Source organism: Microtus pennsylvanicus, chromosome 21 (assembly GCF_037038515.1).
Source record: "Microtus pennsylvanicus isolate mMicPen1 chromosome 21, mMicPen1.hap1, whole genome shotgun sequence".
In the NCBI taxonomy this organism is placed as follows: Eukaryota; Metazoa; Chordata; class Mammalia; order Rodentia; family Cricetidae; genus Microtus; species Microtus pennsylvanicus.
This window is the reverse complement of record NC_134599.1, coordinates 1,549,685-1,568,047: the sequence shown is the minus strand read 5'-3', so window position 1 is coordinate 1,568,047 and position 18,363 is coordinate 1,549,685. Positions and strand designations below refer to the sequence as shown.

The 18,363-nt window shown below is 47.8% G+C and overlaps 2 protein-coding genes across 13 annotated transcripts in view; one reads left to right on the top strand and one right to left on the bottom strand.

Annotated features, from left to right (window-relative positions):
* The first annotated feature begins 2,051 nt into the window (after positions 1-2,051).
* Positions 2,052-11,102, top strand: LOC142839525 (GTPase IMAP family member 3-like). Of its 12 annotated transcripts, none has more exons than XR_012908775.1 (3): positions 2,052-7,135; positions 7,694-10,221; positions 10,906-11,102. XR_012908775.1 is itself a non-coding variant. In XM_075955726.1 (3 exons), exons 2-3 carry the CDS (start codon positions 7,093-7,095, stop codon positions 8,572-8,574), a joined length of 924 nt encoding a protein of 307 aa, XP_075811841.1. In that variant the 5' UTR covers positions 2,052-2,456; positions 7,083-7,092; the 3' UTR covers positions 8,575-11,102. The 12 variants fall into 12 exon arrangements, 11 of the variants coding, with proteins under 11 accessions (XP_075811841.1, XP_075811839.1, XP_075811837.1 ...); XM_075955726.1 differs by having other exon boundaries at positions 2,052-2,456; positions 7,083-7,135; positions 7,694-11,102; XM_075955724.1 differs by having other exon boundaries at positions 2,052-2,456; positions 5,832-7,135; positions 7,694-11,102.
* The window catches only part of LOC142839414 (GTPase IMAP family member 8-like), a 21,058-nt gene continuing 13,733 nt past the window's right edge, over positions 11,039-18,363 (bottom strand). The window contains exon 8 of the mRNA XM_075955531.1: positions 11,039-17,738. Within this exon, the coding sequence (XP_075811646.1) occupies positions 16,852-17,738 (887 nt within the window). The 3' untranslated portion in view covers positions 11,039-16,851. The remainder of the gene's footprint in view (positions 17,739-18,363) is intronic.

Sequence of the window (18,363 nt, the reverse complement as noted above, 5' to 3'; positions counted from 1 at the left end):
TTTCTGATCTTATTTATTTGCGTGTTCTCTCTCTGTCGTTTAATTAGTTTGGATAGGGGTTTGTCGATCTTGTTGATTTTCTCCAAGAACCAGCTTTTTGTTTCATTGATTCTTTGGACTGTTTTCTGTGTTTCTATTTTGTTGATTTCAGTCCTCAGTTTTATTATTTCCAGTCTTCTACTTCTCCTGGGCGCGTCTGTTTCTTTTTTTCTAGAGCTTTCAGGTGTGTTGTTAAGTCCCCAATGTATGCATTCTCCGTTTTCTTTAAGTGGGCACTTAGTGCTATGAACTTTCCTCTTAGCACTGCTTTCATTGTGTCCCATAGGTTTGAGTATGTTGTCTCTTTATTTTCATTAAATTCAAGGAAGACTTTAATTTCTTTCTTAATTTCTTCCGTGACCCAGGTGTGGTTCAGTAGTTGACTGTTCAGTTTCCATGAGTTTGTTGGTTTTCTGTGGGTAGCATTGTTGTTGCCTTCTAACTTTAATCCGTGGTGATCAGATAGGACACAGGTGGACACTGATATTTTTTTGTATCTGTGGAGGTTTCCTTTGTTTCCAAGTATGTGGTCAATTTTTGAGAAGGTTCCATGAGCTGCAGAGAAGAAGGTATATTCTTTCCTATTTGGGTGGAATGTTCTATAGATGTCTGTTAAGTCCATTTGCTTCATTACCTCCAATAATTCTCTTAATTCTCTATTAGGTTTCTGTCTGATTGACCTGTCCCTTGGAGAGAGAGGTGTGTTGAAGTCTCCTACTACTAGTGTGTGTGGTTTGATGTCTGCCTTGAGTTCTAGTAATATTTCTTTTACATAAGTAGGTGCTTTTATATTGGGGGCGTAGATATTCAGGATTGAGACGTCATCCTGATGAATTGTTCCTGTTATGAGTATAAAGTGACCATCTCGGTCTCTTCTGATTGATTTTAGTTTGAAGTCAGCTTTGTTAGAAATTAGTATGGCCACACCTGCTTTTTTCTTAGGACCATTTGCTTGAAACACCTTTTCCCAACCCTTTACTCTGAGTAGGTGCCTATCTTTGTGGTTGAGATGTGTTTCTTGCAAACAGCAGAATGTTGGATCCTGTTTTCGTATTCAATCTTTTAGCCTGTGCCTTTTTATAGGTGAATTGAGTCCATTAATATTAAGTGATATTAATGACCAGTGGTTGTTTACTCCGGTTATTCTTATTGCTTTTGGTAGTAGAGATTGTGTGTCTCCCTTCTTTGAGATGTGCTTCTTGTGTGTGTCCCTGCACGGGAACACCCTGCTCTCCACACTCAGCTGGGGCCCGAGTCACTCATATCCCACTTTCCTGCTTAGACTTTCTTAAACCATCTGAACTTGGGACTGAAGGGATGGCTCGGTAGTTCATATAGTCTTTATCACTGTTGATAGCTCCAGTTCCAGGGGATCCAGCAGCCTCTCTGACTTCTGCAAGCACTAAGGACGTGTAAAGGGCATTCACATACATGTAGGCTTACACAGAAAATAAAAACAATTATCTCAACTCAAACATACCAGGAAGTGGGGGTTCTGAATGGCTTTCCAGAGAGGAGATCTGGCTCACCCTAGCAATCCTGAGCCCAGCAGGGCAGCAGGAAGGGACAGAAGTGACTTGGGAATCCCTAAACGCTTGTTGCTTTGCCTAAGTCAGACCACTGCTTGGGTCACTAGCTCCATGGGTCCTGTGGAGACGAGATCTGCCCAGGTGAGAAAATCTAAGCTCTGTCCTCCCACATTCTCCCCAGAAGCCAGGGGACCATAGCCTGGATCAAGCGTGGTACCCGCTGGTTTGTCCAGTGGGCCCCGGAAAGCCTCTTTAGTCTCCACTGTAGGCAGATGTGAATGCAGGGGCCGGGAGATGCATGCTCTCTGCCTGGCCCAGAGGTGAGAAGCTGGAGGCTTGGGATGCCGTGCTTCTAGACTTCTCTACTCTCTTAGTCTTGTAGAGATTGAGTCCTTCACAAGAGCATCTCAGCGGTGTGGGCGACGAGGGTGGGGCAGGAAAGAGAACTGGCTTTTATTTAAAAAAAAAAAAAAAAAGAAAACCAACCTCTTCCCCGTGGCCCTCTGAGCACAGCTTTGTCGAAAAACCTGTGAACACCACTCCTTCCTGTGCCCCAGGGATGCCGTCTTTCTCCTTCTGGCAGACAGATTTTGTGAGCTGCTTTTCGTTTGTTTTTTTCTTCTTCTCATAGCTCTTGTATTTTTTTTTTTTTGATTTTTCGAGACAGGGTTTCTCTATAGCTTTTGGTTCCTGTCCTGGAACTAGCTCTTGTAGACCAGGCTGGCCTCGAACTCCCAGAGATCCGCCTGCCTCTGCCTCCCGAGTGCTGGGATTAAAGGCGTGCGCCACCACCGCCCGGCTTTTCTTTTCTTTTTTTTTTTTTTTTGAGCTCTTGTATTTTTATGAAGAGATTGAAAGCAAATGTGAGAGACTGCCTAGGACAGGAAGGTGAGTCACAGCGCGTGTAGACCTTGAATTGAAAGATCCTCCAGCACCCATCAGGTAACAGGGCTCCTGTGTGTGTGTACATGTGTGTGTGTGCGCATGTGCATGCAGCGTGTATGTGTGTATGTGTGCACGTGCATGCAGCATGTGTGTGTGTATGTGTGTGTGTATGTGTGTGCATGTGCATGCAGCGTGTATGTGTGTATGTGTGCATGTGCATGCAGCGTGTATGTATGTATGTGTGTGTGTTTGCACGCGTGCTCAAACTTTCCTCTCCCCGGCTCACCTTTAAGTCTACCAGTAACAATTAGTGTCGACCTGAAGGGCAAGGCACTTGATCTCTTTACTTTAGGAAAAGTTGGGGGAGGCCATAGCATCTTGTGCCCCAAGGATTCTCCCAGAGGACTTCTGGCCTGTCTGTGGAAGCTCAGTGGGTTTTCTCTCTCAAGATGACAAGCCTAATACCCGATTAGGGGCTCAGGGGAGGTGGACTCTTAGAGACTCTGTTTCCTGCCAGGAGTTTCCAGGGAGGGAGAGGAATGGGCTTACTTTCTAAAGTAATTTCCCGTGACTGTTCAGCCAGGCTGTGTTGAGTGTCTGGAGGCTGGGGAGAAGCTGACAGAGGGGAAGTCACTCTTCAGGACGGGGCAGCCATACTTCCTATGACCTGGGAAATTAGTGTTGGGGCTGGAAGATGGAGTACTGGCCTCATGAGTGATTTGAAATTCCCACACTAGCCATGGTCCAGAAGGAATTCCAGACTCCCTTAGGAACATCTGCTCCATCCAGTCCGGGGCAGGAGCCCTTCCATGGGTGAGAAGTGCCCTGAAGCTTGGGTTCTCACTGCAGGAGAGCAGGGACATCTCACCTCGTCTTCTATCACTCTCCACCTGCATTTGACACAGGGGCTCACTCGAGTGGCTTCACCCACCACTGCCTAGATTGGCTAGAGGGATCTAAAGGAGCCCAGGGATCTGCCTGCCTCTATTCCACCTCGTCCCCCAGTGCCAGGGCTGTGGATGAACACAGTCACACTCATCTCTTATGAGGGCTCCGAGAACACAAACTCCACTCCTCGTGTGTGAGCCTGAGGCATCCCCCAGTCTCTCTATGGTGTCTATGGAGACAAGGGCCCATGAATCCGGTGCTCACTGATTGGCTGGACTGGGTGTCCCATCGCCCATCCCCTGGAGTTTTCATCTTATTTCTTTCCCATTGCTTTCCTTTCTCTTGGTGAGTGTTCACAGTGCTGGACAGGAGGGAAATGCCTTTCATTTTAAAGATGGAGAAGGTGTCAGGGTGCTATTCGGGTTGATCTGTTCACATAAAGCATTCGATTTTTGTGTTTTAGTTAAACTTTTAAAACTTGTGTTTTAGATACACTTAAAAAAAGGAAAAGACCAGGCAAAGCAACCAGAACTAAGGTATAAGCAGGAAAGGTTGCTCCTGGAAGTGACCCCTATGGCCCGTGCACAGTGGTTTATCTTCACAGCCTATTGTGTTTTTCTGATCAGGGACCATTTCTCTTCAAGATGCAGTGGTCAAGGACACAGGAGAGAATGGTATGATTCCTTTTGTAAAACGAGACTAAGATAATCCATTCAAGGCCAATGTTTGTGACCTTCTCACAGTGTTTCCAAGCGTGGCCTAAACCTGCTCTCTCCTCTAGTCTCTCCCAGTCCTGGGCAATGCCAGGGAGTGCACCCTAGGAGGGCACTGGGAAGCCCTTTCAGTTTTGCTAGCTCTGAGGTCCAACCAGGGACAGGAAATACCGGATGCACACCCACCAATCCTTCCACTGACTACTTAAAGATGTGCGGAAGGACTGACGGCTGTGAGGTGGGTGGGGCGGGTTGATGACTGGCTTCCAGTGGGCTGGGGGAAGGCACAGAGCTGTCCCAGGAGGGGGTGACTTAAAATAAGATCCCCCAAGGGGACAGAATGCAAAGAGGGTGCAACCTGGAAATAGAAAAGGTGACCTTCGCTGGAAGTGTGTGGGTTCTAACTAGAGAAAGCACAGGAGAGGGAAACTCTGAGTATTTGAGACATCCTCAAGTCTAAAGAAGGTTTAAGAAGTGGGAAAACCCCTGATGCTCCCGCCCTTGCTTTCATTTCCCTTTCTGATCAGACTGGATCCTGAGACGGCAGCAGTTTAAGGCTTTCACTTTGGGGGAATGACCCGCTACCTGTTGCTTCCAAAGGTGCCATATGAGTAGTCCTGCCTGAGAGAGCACTGGTCAGCACCTAGGGGCAACAGGCAGCACGGACGGAGACCCCATCCTATCAGCCTAAGTTGGGTACACACTACCCAGGAAGCTGTGGTTGTATCACCCTTGCTCTTTCGTGCAGTGTTGTGCGGCCTGGTTTCGCCCATCCTCCAGAGTCTTGGTCTCCTCACAGGACTGTAAAGCAGCACAGGGCCTCCAGGGTACCCAGATCTTGGCTTAGAAACATCAACACCACCCCTTCACTCCTTTCTGTAGCTGGCTGCCCATGCGCCCTCCTACCCTTGAAGGTACTGGCCTCCCCAGCCTCTTACCTGGGCCTTGCACTTCCCAGCACAGCTATAAGGTGATCTGCATACAACAGCCCCCATAGCAGCATCTGCATTTCTGTGTGATCAGATTGCTGGCCCAGCAGCCACTGTCAAGCAGAGATAGACTGACCCTCTCTGAAAACCCCCGAAAGGGCAGGACGACAGCTGGTGCTCAGGGCCAGGTGAAAGTCCTCACCTGAGGCACACAACTAGCAGTTTTTCTGAGACCTGTGAGAGTTCTGGGCATCCACGTGACCAGATTAGATCAGTTTCTGTGGGACTGGCTGCTGAGCAGAGAGGCCAAGAGAGACAGGGAGTTGCTGACCCAAAGGGAAAAGACCTAAGAAATGGGGACGCATAATGTGGTCACAGGGACAGACTCAGAGTCACAGCTACGTCTCCCCTGGAGCTAAAACATCTTCAGCACGAACGACAAAGCAGTTACTGAGATGAATGCTGGGTTCTGGCCTTCAGTATCAAAATTAAAGGATCCCAAATTTGCTTATTAATTTCTGTTTCTTGCCCAGTTGGTGTCTGGCCAGTCTCAGATGTAGAGGGCACCTAGGAAATGCATCTATCCCCAAATGTGCTTTGTTCTAAAAAATGTGTTGATTCACCAAAGACCTGAGATTCTGTAATTAGAAGTTTATTTTCAGGCCTATTTTGGTGATTCTTGGTTGTCAACTTGACTACATGTGGAATTAATAACATTCAAATTGCTGGGCACACCCGTGAAGGATTTTTTTTTCTTAATTAAATTCTTTAATTTAGATCTGATCTGAATCTTTGAGGGGGGAAGGCCCCCTTTAATCTGGGTCACCCCTCCTGCTGGCGTCCTACAGAGAGGACGTGGAAGAAGGAAGCTCTCTTCGCCTGCTGGACCCCGCTCTCGCCTAGCGAGTCCATCCCTTTGCTGGCATCAGAGCCTGTGGCTGGATTCCAGTGTGTACGGAAGACCAGCTGAGACATCAGCCTTGTAGACTGAAGAACTAGTGGCTTCTTGGGCTTTCCATTGTTAGACAGCCATTGTTGGACTAACTGGACCCCAGCATGTAAGCCATTTTAATAAATTCCCTTTTTATTCCACATATACATAACATATGGGATAGAATATATGTTTAATGTGTATATGTTTGGTAAGTTCTGTTCCTCTAGAGAACCCTGACTAATACAAGGCCTGCTTCTGGAACCTGGCTCCAGGACACAGAAGCTTTGACCAAGCAGGGCCCTGCATTGCCTTTGGAAGGTCTGTGCAGGTACCTTCCAGCAAGGAAGCTGGGAAGTCGTTTTCCTGTGGATCCCCTGCCTGGTATAGGAGGTAGGGAGAGTGGGGCAGGGCAAGGATCAAGAGAGGCTTGTGAGGAACAGGGCAGAGGGAAAGGAAGGGCCCTGCAAGAGAGGTACCCTCAGGGTGTCTGCAGTCCAGGACTGAGCTGGAAGCAGGGCCACTATGACCTTGGGAGCACAGGGACCGCTATGACCCTGGGAGCACAGGGGCCGCTATGACCTCTGGAGCACAGCGCACTGGCTGTGCAGCTGCAGGGCTTAGCCTTTCCTTGTGTCCTGGGCGCACCCATTACTCCCAAGTCTGACCTCACAACAGACCCCTATTCCTGGGTGAACAACTGGTCCTGGTTTGCCTGGGGCTTTCCCAGTTTGGACAAAGTCCTGCAGTCTGGACTCAGCTAAGCTCTGGGCAGGACAGGATGGACCGTTGCCATGGAACAAGGGAAGAATTACATTTGTCTCTTGGAGATGCTGGGGGCAGGGTTCCCACAGAACCCCAGACATCCATGTGCTCAGTAGGAAATAGTGACCAGTGTCATTAACTGTTGTTGTGGGCACACAGCCCACTTTCCTTCTGCCTGTGGGCTGAAGACAAGTCATGGTGACGATGCCACGTGATCGCGTTACACGTACCCTCTTCGTGGGTCTTTCTCCTTTGGGTCATTTAGAGCTACCCGTAAGGACATGCATGTGACTCCAGCGGTTCCTTCTTTGGTCTGATGTCCCTTTCTACAGGATATTGTGTTTGGTGTTGCGTATCATATCCAAATCCAATATGAACACTCTTTGTATATTTTCCCTTCTAGAAATAAAAAAATGGAGATGCTTCAGACAGGTGTAAAAGGTAACTTCCCCACAGGTAAGACTCCTGCTGGGGGTGGGACTCTTTTCAACAGTCAAAGACCACAGCTCAGTGCCTAGACAGGGACGGGCTTCCCTTCAGACACCTACAGCAAGGCAAATGGACCACCAGATAACTGAACGTCTTAGGCCATTAGCTGTCATGCTTCCCAAGGCAAGGGCAAGTTCCCCAAGATAAAACCTTACCATCCTGTAAAAGAGAGACCAGGGATGGTGGGAGGAGATGAAGATAAGGGACAGACAAACAGAATGACCAGCGCTAGACTGCCCTGAGCTATCTGCAGGGGCTCACCACTTCAGACCTGGACAGAAAGAAAGTCCTGGAAGAACGGTAGGAACTGGGTTGATGAATCCCTAGGGGAAGATGCCCTGGCCTCTGACCGCCAGGAGCGCTTTATCCCACAAAGGCATGTGTGGTGTGTGGTGGATGTGAGTGGTTAAAATAGAGGGCAAATCCTGATTGGTTTGTGTTAGTTCCGGGCGAATCCTGATTGGTTTGCGTTGGTTTTTCTTCATGAATCATTTCTGACGCCTGAGCTTCCCTTTACTCCCAAAGGCAGAAAGGAAGATGGCTGCACCCCAGGGTCAGGGCCCCTGAGGATCCTCTTGGTGGGTGTATCTGGCTGTGGAAAAAGCGCCACAGGGAACAGCATCCTCCGCCGACAAGCGTTCGAGTCCAGGCTCAGAGCCCAGTCAGTGACCAGGAAGAGCCAGGCAGAGATGGGCACATGGAAGGGAAGGAGACTGCTAGTGGTAGACACGCCCCCCATCTTTGAGTCAAAGGCCCAGAACCAAGACATGGACAAGGACATTGGAGATTGTTACCTGCTGTGTGCCCCAGGACCCCACGTGCTGCTGCTGGTGACCCAGCTGGGACGCTTCACAGCTCAGGACACCCTAGCCGTGAGGAGGGTGAAGGAGATCTTCGGGGCAGGAGTCATGAGGCACATGATTGTCCTCTTCACCCACAAGGAAGATCTGGCAAATGAGACTTTGGATGAGTTTGTGACCCACACTGACAACCACAGCCTGCGCAGCCTGGTCCACGAGTGTGGGAGGAGGTACTGTGCCTTTAATAACAGGGCCTCAGGGGAAGAGCAGCAGGGACAGCTGGCAGAGCTCATGGCCCTGGTGAGGGGGCTGGAGCAGGAGTGTGAGGGCTCTTTCCATAGCAACGACCTCTTCCTTCATGCCCAGGAGCTCCTTAATGGTGGCTACAGTGAGCGCCAGGAAGCCTACAGGTGCTACCTGGCCAAGGTTAGGCAGGAGGTGGAGAGGCAGAAGCGGGAGCTGAAGGAGCAGGAGAGGAACTGGGTCCTCAAGCTCCTCCTCCAAGGCAAAGCGTGGATGGTTTTGCACTCTGGGACTTGCGCTAGTTTTGTATTGGGCATAGCAATCCTCACTGTTATTTTTATGCTCATATATTCTAATGTTTGATGCTTTGTACTTTATTGAAGTTTCTAAAGCGTCCTGCAGGATTCCCAGCTATCAGCATCACCTTCAGAAAACCACGCTCCAGGTCTGCCAGACTTTGTTGCCCTGAGCCTCTTCTGTTTCCCCTTTAGAATTCTGGTTGGAATTAGGCAGAGTTGGGGGAGTTCTGCAGAGCAGGGGCAGGAAGGATTGGAGGAACCAGTGGAGTCAGGAAACACAGCCCATAGAATCATCTGACCGGAATTCATGGGGGCTCACAGAGATCAGGGAGCCTGTAGGGGTCTGACCTACCTCCTCTGCATATATGTTATGGCTACGTAGCTTGGTGTTCTTGTGGGGTTCCTAACAGTGGGAGTAGGGGCTGTCTCTGACTCTTTTATCTACCCGTGGGACCCTTTTCCTCCTACTGGGCTGCCTTGTCCAGCCTTGAAATGATAGTATGCGCCTTGGTCTTACTGTAGCTTGCTATGCCATGTTTGGTTGATCCTTGGGAGACCTCTTCTTTTCTGAAGGGAGGTGTGTGGGTGGATCTGGAGGAGAAGGGAGGTGGGGGGGGAAGACTAGGGGGAGGGGAGTGAGGGGCAACTGTGGTTGGAGTGTACAAGAAAAGAACAAAATAAATAAATACAACTCCATGATGTACTTTTAGCATATCCCCATATTCCCTATCTTTCTCCTCCCATTAGTTCCTCTCCTCCCCTAGAAAATGTCACTTCTTCCACATCAGAGAGACACACATGACTTTTATTTATCTACATAAAAATTTAGAATCCACAAAAGAGAAGATATTCAATATGAAACTGACTTAATTTAATTAATATAATTAACTCCAGTTGCATCTATTTCTTGCAAATGACACAATGTCATTGTTTTTCATGGCTAACTAAAATCCTGCTGTGATGTCCACAGGTGTTGTGTGCAGGTCTTGCTTAGGGAACCGTAGTGTACTAAGAAAGAGGCGGTCTCCTCCAAGGATGAGTTCCCAATAGGTTATCAGTCCCATGTGGTCATCCCTAAACACATACACATATTAACCACGATGCATGGACTCAGCAGGTAGTACTTATGTGTGCATGCGTGTACATGCGGGTATATAGGTATAATACAGGATAAGAGGTCATGAGGTTGAGAGGAAATAGGGAAGACACAGAATTAGATGATGTAACTATAGCTGTAATACTTGAAATTCTCAAAAATAAACGTGAAAGGGTTCCATTGTGCTTATATATTATCACATTTATTTTTCCACTCTCTCATTTTAGACCACTTAGGGTGTTCCATAATTGATCTGTTGTTAACAGTGCTGCCATAGACACTGATGTGTGGCTGTCTCTGTGGTGTGTTGACCTGGAGTCTTGGATGAATACGCTATTGTATATTTCATGTTGCAACCTCCACCACACTGTGACACACAGCAACCATTCACATTCCCAAAGGAAGAAGCGGAGGGCAGTATGGAAACACTGGACCCAAACTGAGGAAGTCAGGTGTATTTCATTCTATACGCTATAGCTGGATTACATGCGCTATCTATTTCTAGTGTTTTGAAGACGCTTCATGCTGATTTCCGTGGTAGCTGGACGAGTTTACATCCCCACCAGTATCCGAGGGTGTCAGGTCCCATGGCCCTGGAGCTACAGGCGGCTGAGAGTGAGTGCTGGGAAAACAACTCCGGTCCTCTGAAACATACACTCAGCCTCCGAGCCATCCTTCCAACCCCCAAGAAATTTGCATTTCTCTTTTTTTTTTTTAAATATTTTTATGGTTTATTTAACTTTATTGGTGTGAAGTGTCAGATCCCCTGGAACTGAACTGATCTTCAGACAGTTGTGAGCTGCCATGTGGGTGCTGGGAATTGAACCCGGGTCCTCTGGGAAGAGCAGTCAGTGCTCTTAACCACTGAGCCATCTCTCCAGCCCCGAAATTTGCATTTCTCAAATGGTTAGCGATGCAGACATTTTTCTTGTGCTAATTGGTCATTTGTAGCCCATCTTGAGAAGAGTTTGTGTGTTAGCTCATTTATCAGCTGTGCTGTTGGATTTCTTTCTATCGAATTCTAGCTGTTTCTAGGTATTCATCTGATTTCTTCCTTTTCTGAGTTCTTGGTACATTTGGATCTTAATCCTATGGCAAATGAATAGCTGTGAAGGTTTTGCCCCACTCAGAAGGCTGTCTCTATTCACACAGTGATTGTTTCTTATACCACATGGAAGCTTTTGAATTTCATAAAACCCCATCTGCTAATCATTGGCACCGTTTCCAGAGTGAACAGAGCCCTTGCAGAAACCTCTTACTTGAATCTTGAAGTAGTTTTTTTACTTTTTCTTCCAACAGTTTTAGCTCTTACATCAAGACGACGCAGTTTGAGCTGATTTCACAGACCGAGAGGCAGGAGTACAGCTTCATTTCTCTACACAGGGACACCCAGCTTTCCCAGCATCACTTGCTCTCTTCTCTGATGTGTTTGTTTTTGTTTTGTTTTGTTTTTGTTTTTTTGTAAGTTTTTTTTTTGCTTCTTTGTCAAAAATCACAAAGTCACAGGTGTGGGTTTGTGTTGTGGAATATTAGTTGGTGATGTGTTACATTTGTTTATGCTATGAAACATTTGTTTAATGATGCAAAAATATGTTCTTTTATGTTGCATTTGTTTAACTCTGGGATGCTGTGTTACTTCACTTATCTAAAACACCTGATTGGTCTAATAAAACCTGAATGGCCAATAGCTAGATAGGAGAGGGACAGATGGGACTGCCAGGCAGAGGGAATAAATAGAAGGAGAAAAAGAAAGTGGAGAAAGAAAAAAGGAGGAGAGAAGAGGCCCAGGGCCAGCCACCCAGCTACACAGCAAGCCACGGACTAAGAAGTAAAGAAAGTTATATAGAATAGAGAAAGATAAAAACCCAGAGGCAAAAGGTAGATGGAATAATTTAAGAAAAGCTGGCTAGGGCTGGAGAGATGGCTCAGCAGTAAAGAGCACTAACTGCTCTTCCAGAGGACCCAGGTTCAATTCTTAGCATCGATAAGGCAGGTCACAACTGTCTGTAACTGCAAGATCTGACACCCTCACACAGACATACATGCAGGCAAAACACCAATGAACATAAAGTAAAAATAAATTATAAAAAATTTAAAAAGAAAAAAGAAAATCTGCTTAGAAATAATACAAGTTAAGGCTGGGCATTCATAAGAAAGAATAAGTCTCTGTGTAATTATTTGGGAGCTGAGTAGTGGACCTCCCAAAGAATAAAGAAGAAAAAACCCCCACAGATTTGTGTCTGGGTCCTCTATTTTATTCCATTGATCTGTGTATCTGGTTTTATGGTAATACCATGTTTTGGGTTTTGTGGTTTTTATTATTGTTGTTACTATGCTTCTGTAGGATAGTTTCAGATCAGGTTATTGAAACCCCCAGCACTGTTCTTTTGTTCAGAATTATTCTTTAACTCTCTGGAATCTCTTTTATTCCATAAGAATGTTATTTTTTTCTATTTCTTTGAAGACCACTGAACTTTTGATGAAGACTTTATTGAACCTGTGAGCTGGTTTTGGCAGTATTGACATTTTCACGCCATTCATTCTCCCAGCTCGTGAATATGATCCATCCTTTCATATTCTGGTTTCTTCAGTTTCTTTCTTTGTTTTACAGTTCTCATTGTCGAGTTCTTTCATTGGATAGCTTTATTCCAAGGCATTTCTCTCACTGCCTTTTCCATTAGACTGGTTGGCCAGAGAGCCCTGGGATCCACCTGTTTCCCCCCCCCCCCCCCCCCCCAGTTCTGGAATTACAGAGTGCACCGCTGAGCTTAGATTTTAACTTGATTTTCACATTTTTCTTTTTTTCTTTCTTTTTTCCCATTTTAAAAAAAGATTAATTTTATTTTTGTTTGTGTGTGCACATGTGAGTGCAGTGCCTGTGGAGGCCAGAAGAGGGCGCTGGATCACCCAGAGCTGGAATCACAGGCTGTTGTGAGCTGCCTGGTGTGAATGCTGGGATTCAAACTCCACTTCTCCAGCAGAGCAATATGTGATTTAAAAACCCAAATAGTTCTCCAACTCATTTTCACCTTTCTCTAATGGCTGAAGAATTCAGGAGAATAATGTTCTAGTTTCACACATGAAAATTACATATAATTCAAAATTCAGTGCTCATCAAGTTTTATGAACACACAGCCTCTTGATCATAGTGACTTTTGCCTGCATGTGGTGTCGAGCAGCTATATTGTACTCTCCAGTCTTCCAAGTCCAAGACACCCACCCACTGGCTCTCTGTATTACTGAACTTAGACTTTCTGGTTTCTGTGTTTCTTGACTGATGACCCTGCAATCCCTGGGGTGAGACCCACCCTGATCCTGTAGCCTCTTCACTCCGTTCCCCACTCATGCCCAGGCCTCTTGACTCCATTCTCTTGTATACCTTAGCTCCCTCTGCTTCGTAAACACTGTCCTTATCCTTTCTTGGGGCTGGAAAGAGGACGGAGACCTGACTTTTACAGCTCTAATGAGATCAGGGTGGACTTATGACTAAAATAAGATTCTGTCCTCAGCTTTGTGTGTTAACATCCCCTCTGTAGGAAGTGGGGCACTAGGAGAGACACACCCATTGCTACACAGTCCAAACACCCTCCTTTTTGAAAGTCCCCAGTGTTACAGTTTTGAAAACGGCGGGAGAGAGAGTCACACCATACAACCTCACACGGGAGGTTTATTGAAAAGGAGAGAGAAGGGGTAGAAAAGGGGGCAGAGATCTGTTTCTGTGGCCAAGAGTGGTGGAAGAGGAAGAGACAGGAGGTGGATAAGGCCTGCCTTTTATTAGGAAACTTAGCCAATGTGCATGGGGGGGGGATTCTTTTAGTGCCTGCAGCTGAGGATGCATCCTGTCATGACCCCAAGGGCAGGCCAGTCCAGATGCCTGAATACTAACAGTCCTCCCTCTTGTTTATTATAAAAAGGTGAGGAGTTAGAAAGGGGTAGCAGGTGAGGCAGGGATGAGGATGCCGTGTTCTCGAGACTGCTTCCTGCTGACCTGGGGGGGGGGCGTCGGTCACCTTTGGGGAACCTGGGATATCTGGGGTGTTGGCCATGTCCTGGGGTATCTGTCTGTTTCACTGCACTGTCCAGTCTCTGTATAACAGTCAGGCACCACGTGGACCTGGCAAAATGCTGTTTGAAGTGGGTTTAAGGCAACTCCCTGGAGCTCATGAGAACTTTGAATTTACACAGAGATAAGTTTTAGGCACATTAGAAAGCAACCAAAGAGAATTTGAAACCCTGAGCTTGTGGCTGTGATACTATAGTGGTAGAGTATAATGTTTAGTGCTCCGCCAGAGCTAGACTGATAGCTTACCAGAATTCCATCAATTAATGTCAAGATTGTGAACAGTAACAGAGCGCGCGAGAGAAATCTGGAACACATGTCATTGTTTTATACATCTCAGATCGCTTTCTCCTTGTCAGCACTTAAGCTTTCCCGTCTTCACATAAACAAACCTGAAAGCCCCTGGTCCTTCCCCATCCCCACAGCATCAGCTCACACCCTCTTTCCATCCGATACCAGGGACAGGTGGTTGATGGTTGAGGGCAGTCAATAGTAAAAAGTGGAACAGAATAAACTTGTGCCACACTGGTAAGGCTGTCTCCTGAGAAGACACGGAAAAGGGACGGGAAAGATCACCAGGGCCACATGGAAACAGGAGAAGGGGGCCTGTGAGCAGGGACTGAAGGAGCACAGAGGCCAATTGCCCTTGGCAAGCCATGGGGGCCTCTGCCCAAATGCCCAGCTCTGGGAAAAGGACCCTCTTGGGAGACCAGAAACTCCATTATAGAATATATATCTTGTTTATCAAATCTTATTTATCAAACATATGACATCACTTACTTAAGTTCTCTGGAAGCTTGGTGTTTATTTTTTTATTAAAGATTTCTGTCTCTTCACTGCTACTCTTTAACCTTAGTAAAAACTTACGTCACGATGATGTCACCAATCAAGGTGAAGGCAAGCGACATGGCTGCTGTTTAAAACATGTTTTTTAAACAATAGTTTCATGTACATATCACAGAATTGAATCCAAGTTATATACACATACATGCAGAATTAAACCCAGCTTCCATTTACACATACGGGGTTAAATACATGTCCCATGCACACACACACACCTTATATTAAATAGGAGTCGGGCAAATAAAAAGAAGGGGGGGGGACTGGTGTGTCTGAGCAGGAACAAGCAGGCCTCCTCATCTGACCCACATGTTGCAGCAAACAGAACATTTAGAGAGGGTGAGCAGACAGACACAAGCAGGTCTTGGAGCAAAGAAAAAAAAGTGGAGAATTCTCTCTCAGTTCCAGAGAATACTGGTCAGTGAGTCTCCAAAAGCGAGGAGGTGTATAACACAATTCCCAAGGATGAGACAGATTCAGGAATCCAGGGAGGACCAGATTGAGTGGGCACAAGCTGACCAATACATCGTCTCTCAAGAACAGGGGCCAAGGTCTATGAGCCCTGAGAGACACAATCGCACTGTGCTCAAGAAATGAAGCCTCACATCCTGGGGAATGGTCAGAGGCGGGAGCCCTGCCAGAGACCCAGTTGTTGGTACTGAATAGAAGGCAAAGCTGTCAGTGAACGAGAAATCAGATCAGGGAGCAGATTTGTTGCAGGTGGAGCAGGCCGGTAGGCTCCTAGTGTGAAGTGGCTACCTCTGGCGGGCCCTGCCCGGTATGCCACTAAGCAAACTCGCCACATGCAACAGAGTTAGTGCAAGAGGTTTATTGGGAGGGGGAGAGTGAAAGCTTAAAAGGCTGCCTCGGAGTGGGGACTTGAGAGAGAGGCAGACAGACAAGACGAAGAGAAGCACGAGAGAGAAAAAGGGGGTAAGGGAGGAAATTAGAGACAAAGACAGGTGTAAGAGACAAGAGGCAACGGGAATGCGCTCTGCCTGCCGGGTACTTTTAAAGGGTGCGCACGCTGCATAGCTGATGGCGGAAAGGGACCCGGCAGCACAAAACTGCTTTAGCGGCAGAGGCGGACTGTTGCTTCGGAAACTGACTTTGGAATTCTTAAATGAAAGAAGCAGAGTTAGACGTATAAAACCCCAGTTTGTTGTCTGTTTACTCAATGAAAGGGGGAAATGCAGCTTAACGGGCTTCATAGCTGAGTAGAAGAACCAGGAAAAAGAATGTAGAGAGGGCTTGAAGTGGAGATAAGAGAAAGCTTGAAAACAGGGCACCCCTTCCATCTGTTGGATCACTCACAGAATGTAGCAAAGGTCCTTAAAATGTCGGGATATAGGGTGCTGAGAAGCCGCTATTTGGATTGATATCTAAGGGGCATTTGGGCCAGATTTGGCCGCAAAGGCAGATAAATTTAGAAGCTCTTAAAAGCTTGAGCGCTTGGAGGTATAGACAGTGATATAGTTCCCATGAGCGAGGCAGAGAAGTAAGAGCCAAAAGTCTGCAATTTCTAGCGTCCCAGGAGTTCTGAGGGGATTGATTGAGAAGGCAGAAGCTGGCCAGTGAGTCATCACCCAAAGGCCCAGGGGCCATGGCGTGCTGAGCCCCAAGAGACACGTGGGTTGCCTGATATCAGGGCTTGTTCCTGAGGTGAGAAACGATGGCGGAGAGACGAATCCTCACTCGTGGGGAATGGCCAGACAAGGGAGGCTCACCAATCACGCCCATTTTGGTTGGCAGGGCTCAGCAACCTGTTAGTTGGACAAGTGAGGCTGTCATATGTGGACCGGGATCCGGGGTCTCGGCATGCCTCAGGCTGCTAATGGACAAGAGGAAGCCCTGAAGAGCCTGCCGCGGGTCCGACACCAAGATTATAGTTTAAAAATCAACAGGAAGGAGTAAAGCCATACAGCAGGGCTCACTGTGGAGGTTTATTGGAAGAGGAGAGAGAAGGGTCAGAAAAGGGGGCAGAGAGAGGGCCAGATCCTGGTCCCTGGGGACAAGAGTGGTGGAAGAGAAGGAGACAGAAGGTGGACGAGGCTTGACTTTTATGAGGGAACATGGCTAATGTGCATGGGGGTGTTCTTAGTGGGCGCACTTGAGGAGCAGCCTGTCAGGACCCTAAGGGCTGGCCAGTGCAGATGCCTGAATATTAGCACCCGGGCCTTTATGATGGAACTACTTGAGTCACCCTCACGACTTAAGAAATACGTTCTTTTTCTTTCATACTTGATTCAAGGGATTCAGATGAGCGTGAAACTGAGGTACCCCAGTGCAGACAGAAATGCGAACCTTGGGAGAGGGCGCTGATGGCCGAAAACACCTGAAAAGGCTCAGTTCCACTGGTTAACATACAAGTTAATTAAAATGCCAATAAAAATCAAACCACACCCAATAAGAAGGGCGGCTGCCGCGATTTGGGAGCACGAGCATGTCCTGACTCTGCAAAGCATCTTAGCCACCCAGTTGCTCTCCTGCTCCTCCAGCTCCCGCTTCTGCCTCTCCACCTCCTGCCTCACCTTGGCCAGGTAGCACCTGTAGGCTTCCTGGTACTCACTGCAGCCATCACTAAGGAGCACATGAGCATGAAGGAAGAGGTCGTTGCTATGGAAAGAGCCCTCACACTCCTGCTCCAGCCCCCTCACCAGGGCCATGAGCTCTGCCAGCTGTCCCTGCTGCTCTTCCCCTGAGGCCCTGTTATTAAAGGCACAGTACCTCCTCCCACACTCGTGGACCAGGCTGCGCAGGCTGTGGTTGTCAGTGTGGGTCACAAACTCATCCAAAGTCTCATTTGCCAGGTCTTCCTTGTGGGTGAAGAGGACAATCATGTGCCTCATGACTCCTGCCCCGAAGATCTCCTTCACCCTCCTCACGGCTAGGGTGTCCTGAGCTGTGAAGCGTCCCAGCTGGGTCACCAGCAGCAGCACGTGGGGTCCTGGGGCACACAGCAGGTAACAATCTCCAATGTCCTTGTCCATGTCTTGGTTCTGGGCCTTTGACCCAAAGATGGGGGGCGTGTCTACCACTAGCAGTCTCCTTTCCTTCCATGTGCCCATCTCTGCCTGGCTCTTCCTGGTCACTGACTGGGCTCCAAGCCTGGACTCAAATGCTTTTCGGCAGAGGATGCTGTTCCCTGTGGCGCTTTTCCCGCAGCCAGATTTACCCACCAGGAGGATCCTCAGGCAGCCTGATTCTGCTCCACAGTAGATTTCCCTGCTCCCTGTGGACAAAAGTAGGTTTGTGCCTCACTCAGCAAGTCTTTGGGCTTTGATGTACTGGGTCCTTGCGGATATCTCCTGAAATCAGTTGTCCTCATTCCCAGAAAAAGAGGTGCCATTCAAATGCTCCCAACTGTTTGCCTGTAATTTTAGGTGGTCCTTGGCTTTCATGAAGTCCCTGTTGGGAGCCCATTCTAGGACACATGAGCAGGGGGGTGGGACAGTCACAGGAAAGAGAGGCTCTGTTCCATCTGGACCACAACAAATGTGCCATTGCTGAAGAAAAGGTCCCTGTGCTCTCGCCTGGAGGATGCTCAGGGCAGCTTCCCAGAAAACTGGTTGTGAAATACATATGTGTTAGTTAAGGAGCAGGCAGAGATGAAGTCATGGCTGACAGCCACCTCTTTTACCTACCATGCTCCAGACTTACTGTGTGAATGTGCTCAGCCTATCCCCGCCCCCCTCACCCCGAGGTTACTCCAGGTGGAAGAGCTACAGTGGCTCACACTCAGAGACAGCTGGATTAGCCTAGGAAGCAAAGGGGGCACTTGGATTTGAGGTGGGGGATGGCGACAGTTAACATCAGGGAAATGATACAAAGTGGGTGGGTGCAGAAGGGTGGGAGAG

Bases quoted from the DNA above. Each gene is read 5' to 3' on its own strand.
- LOC142839525 (XM_075955726.1), top strand. From the start codon at position 7,093: ATGGAGATGCTTCAGACAGGTGTAAAAGGTAACTTCCCCACAG. The intron at 7,136-7,693 runs GTAAGACTCCTG...TTACTCCCAAAG, and splicing joins AAAAGGTAACTTCCCCACAG to GCAGAAAGGAAGATGGCTGC.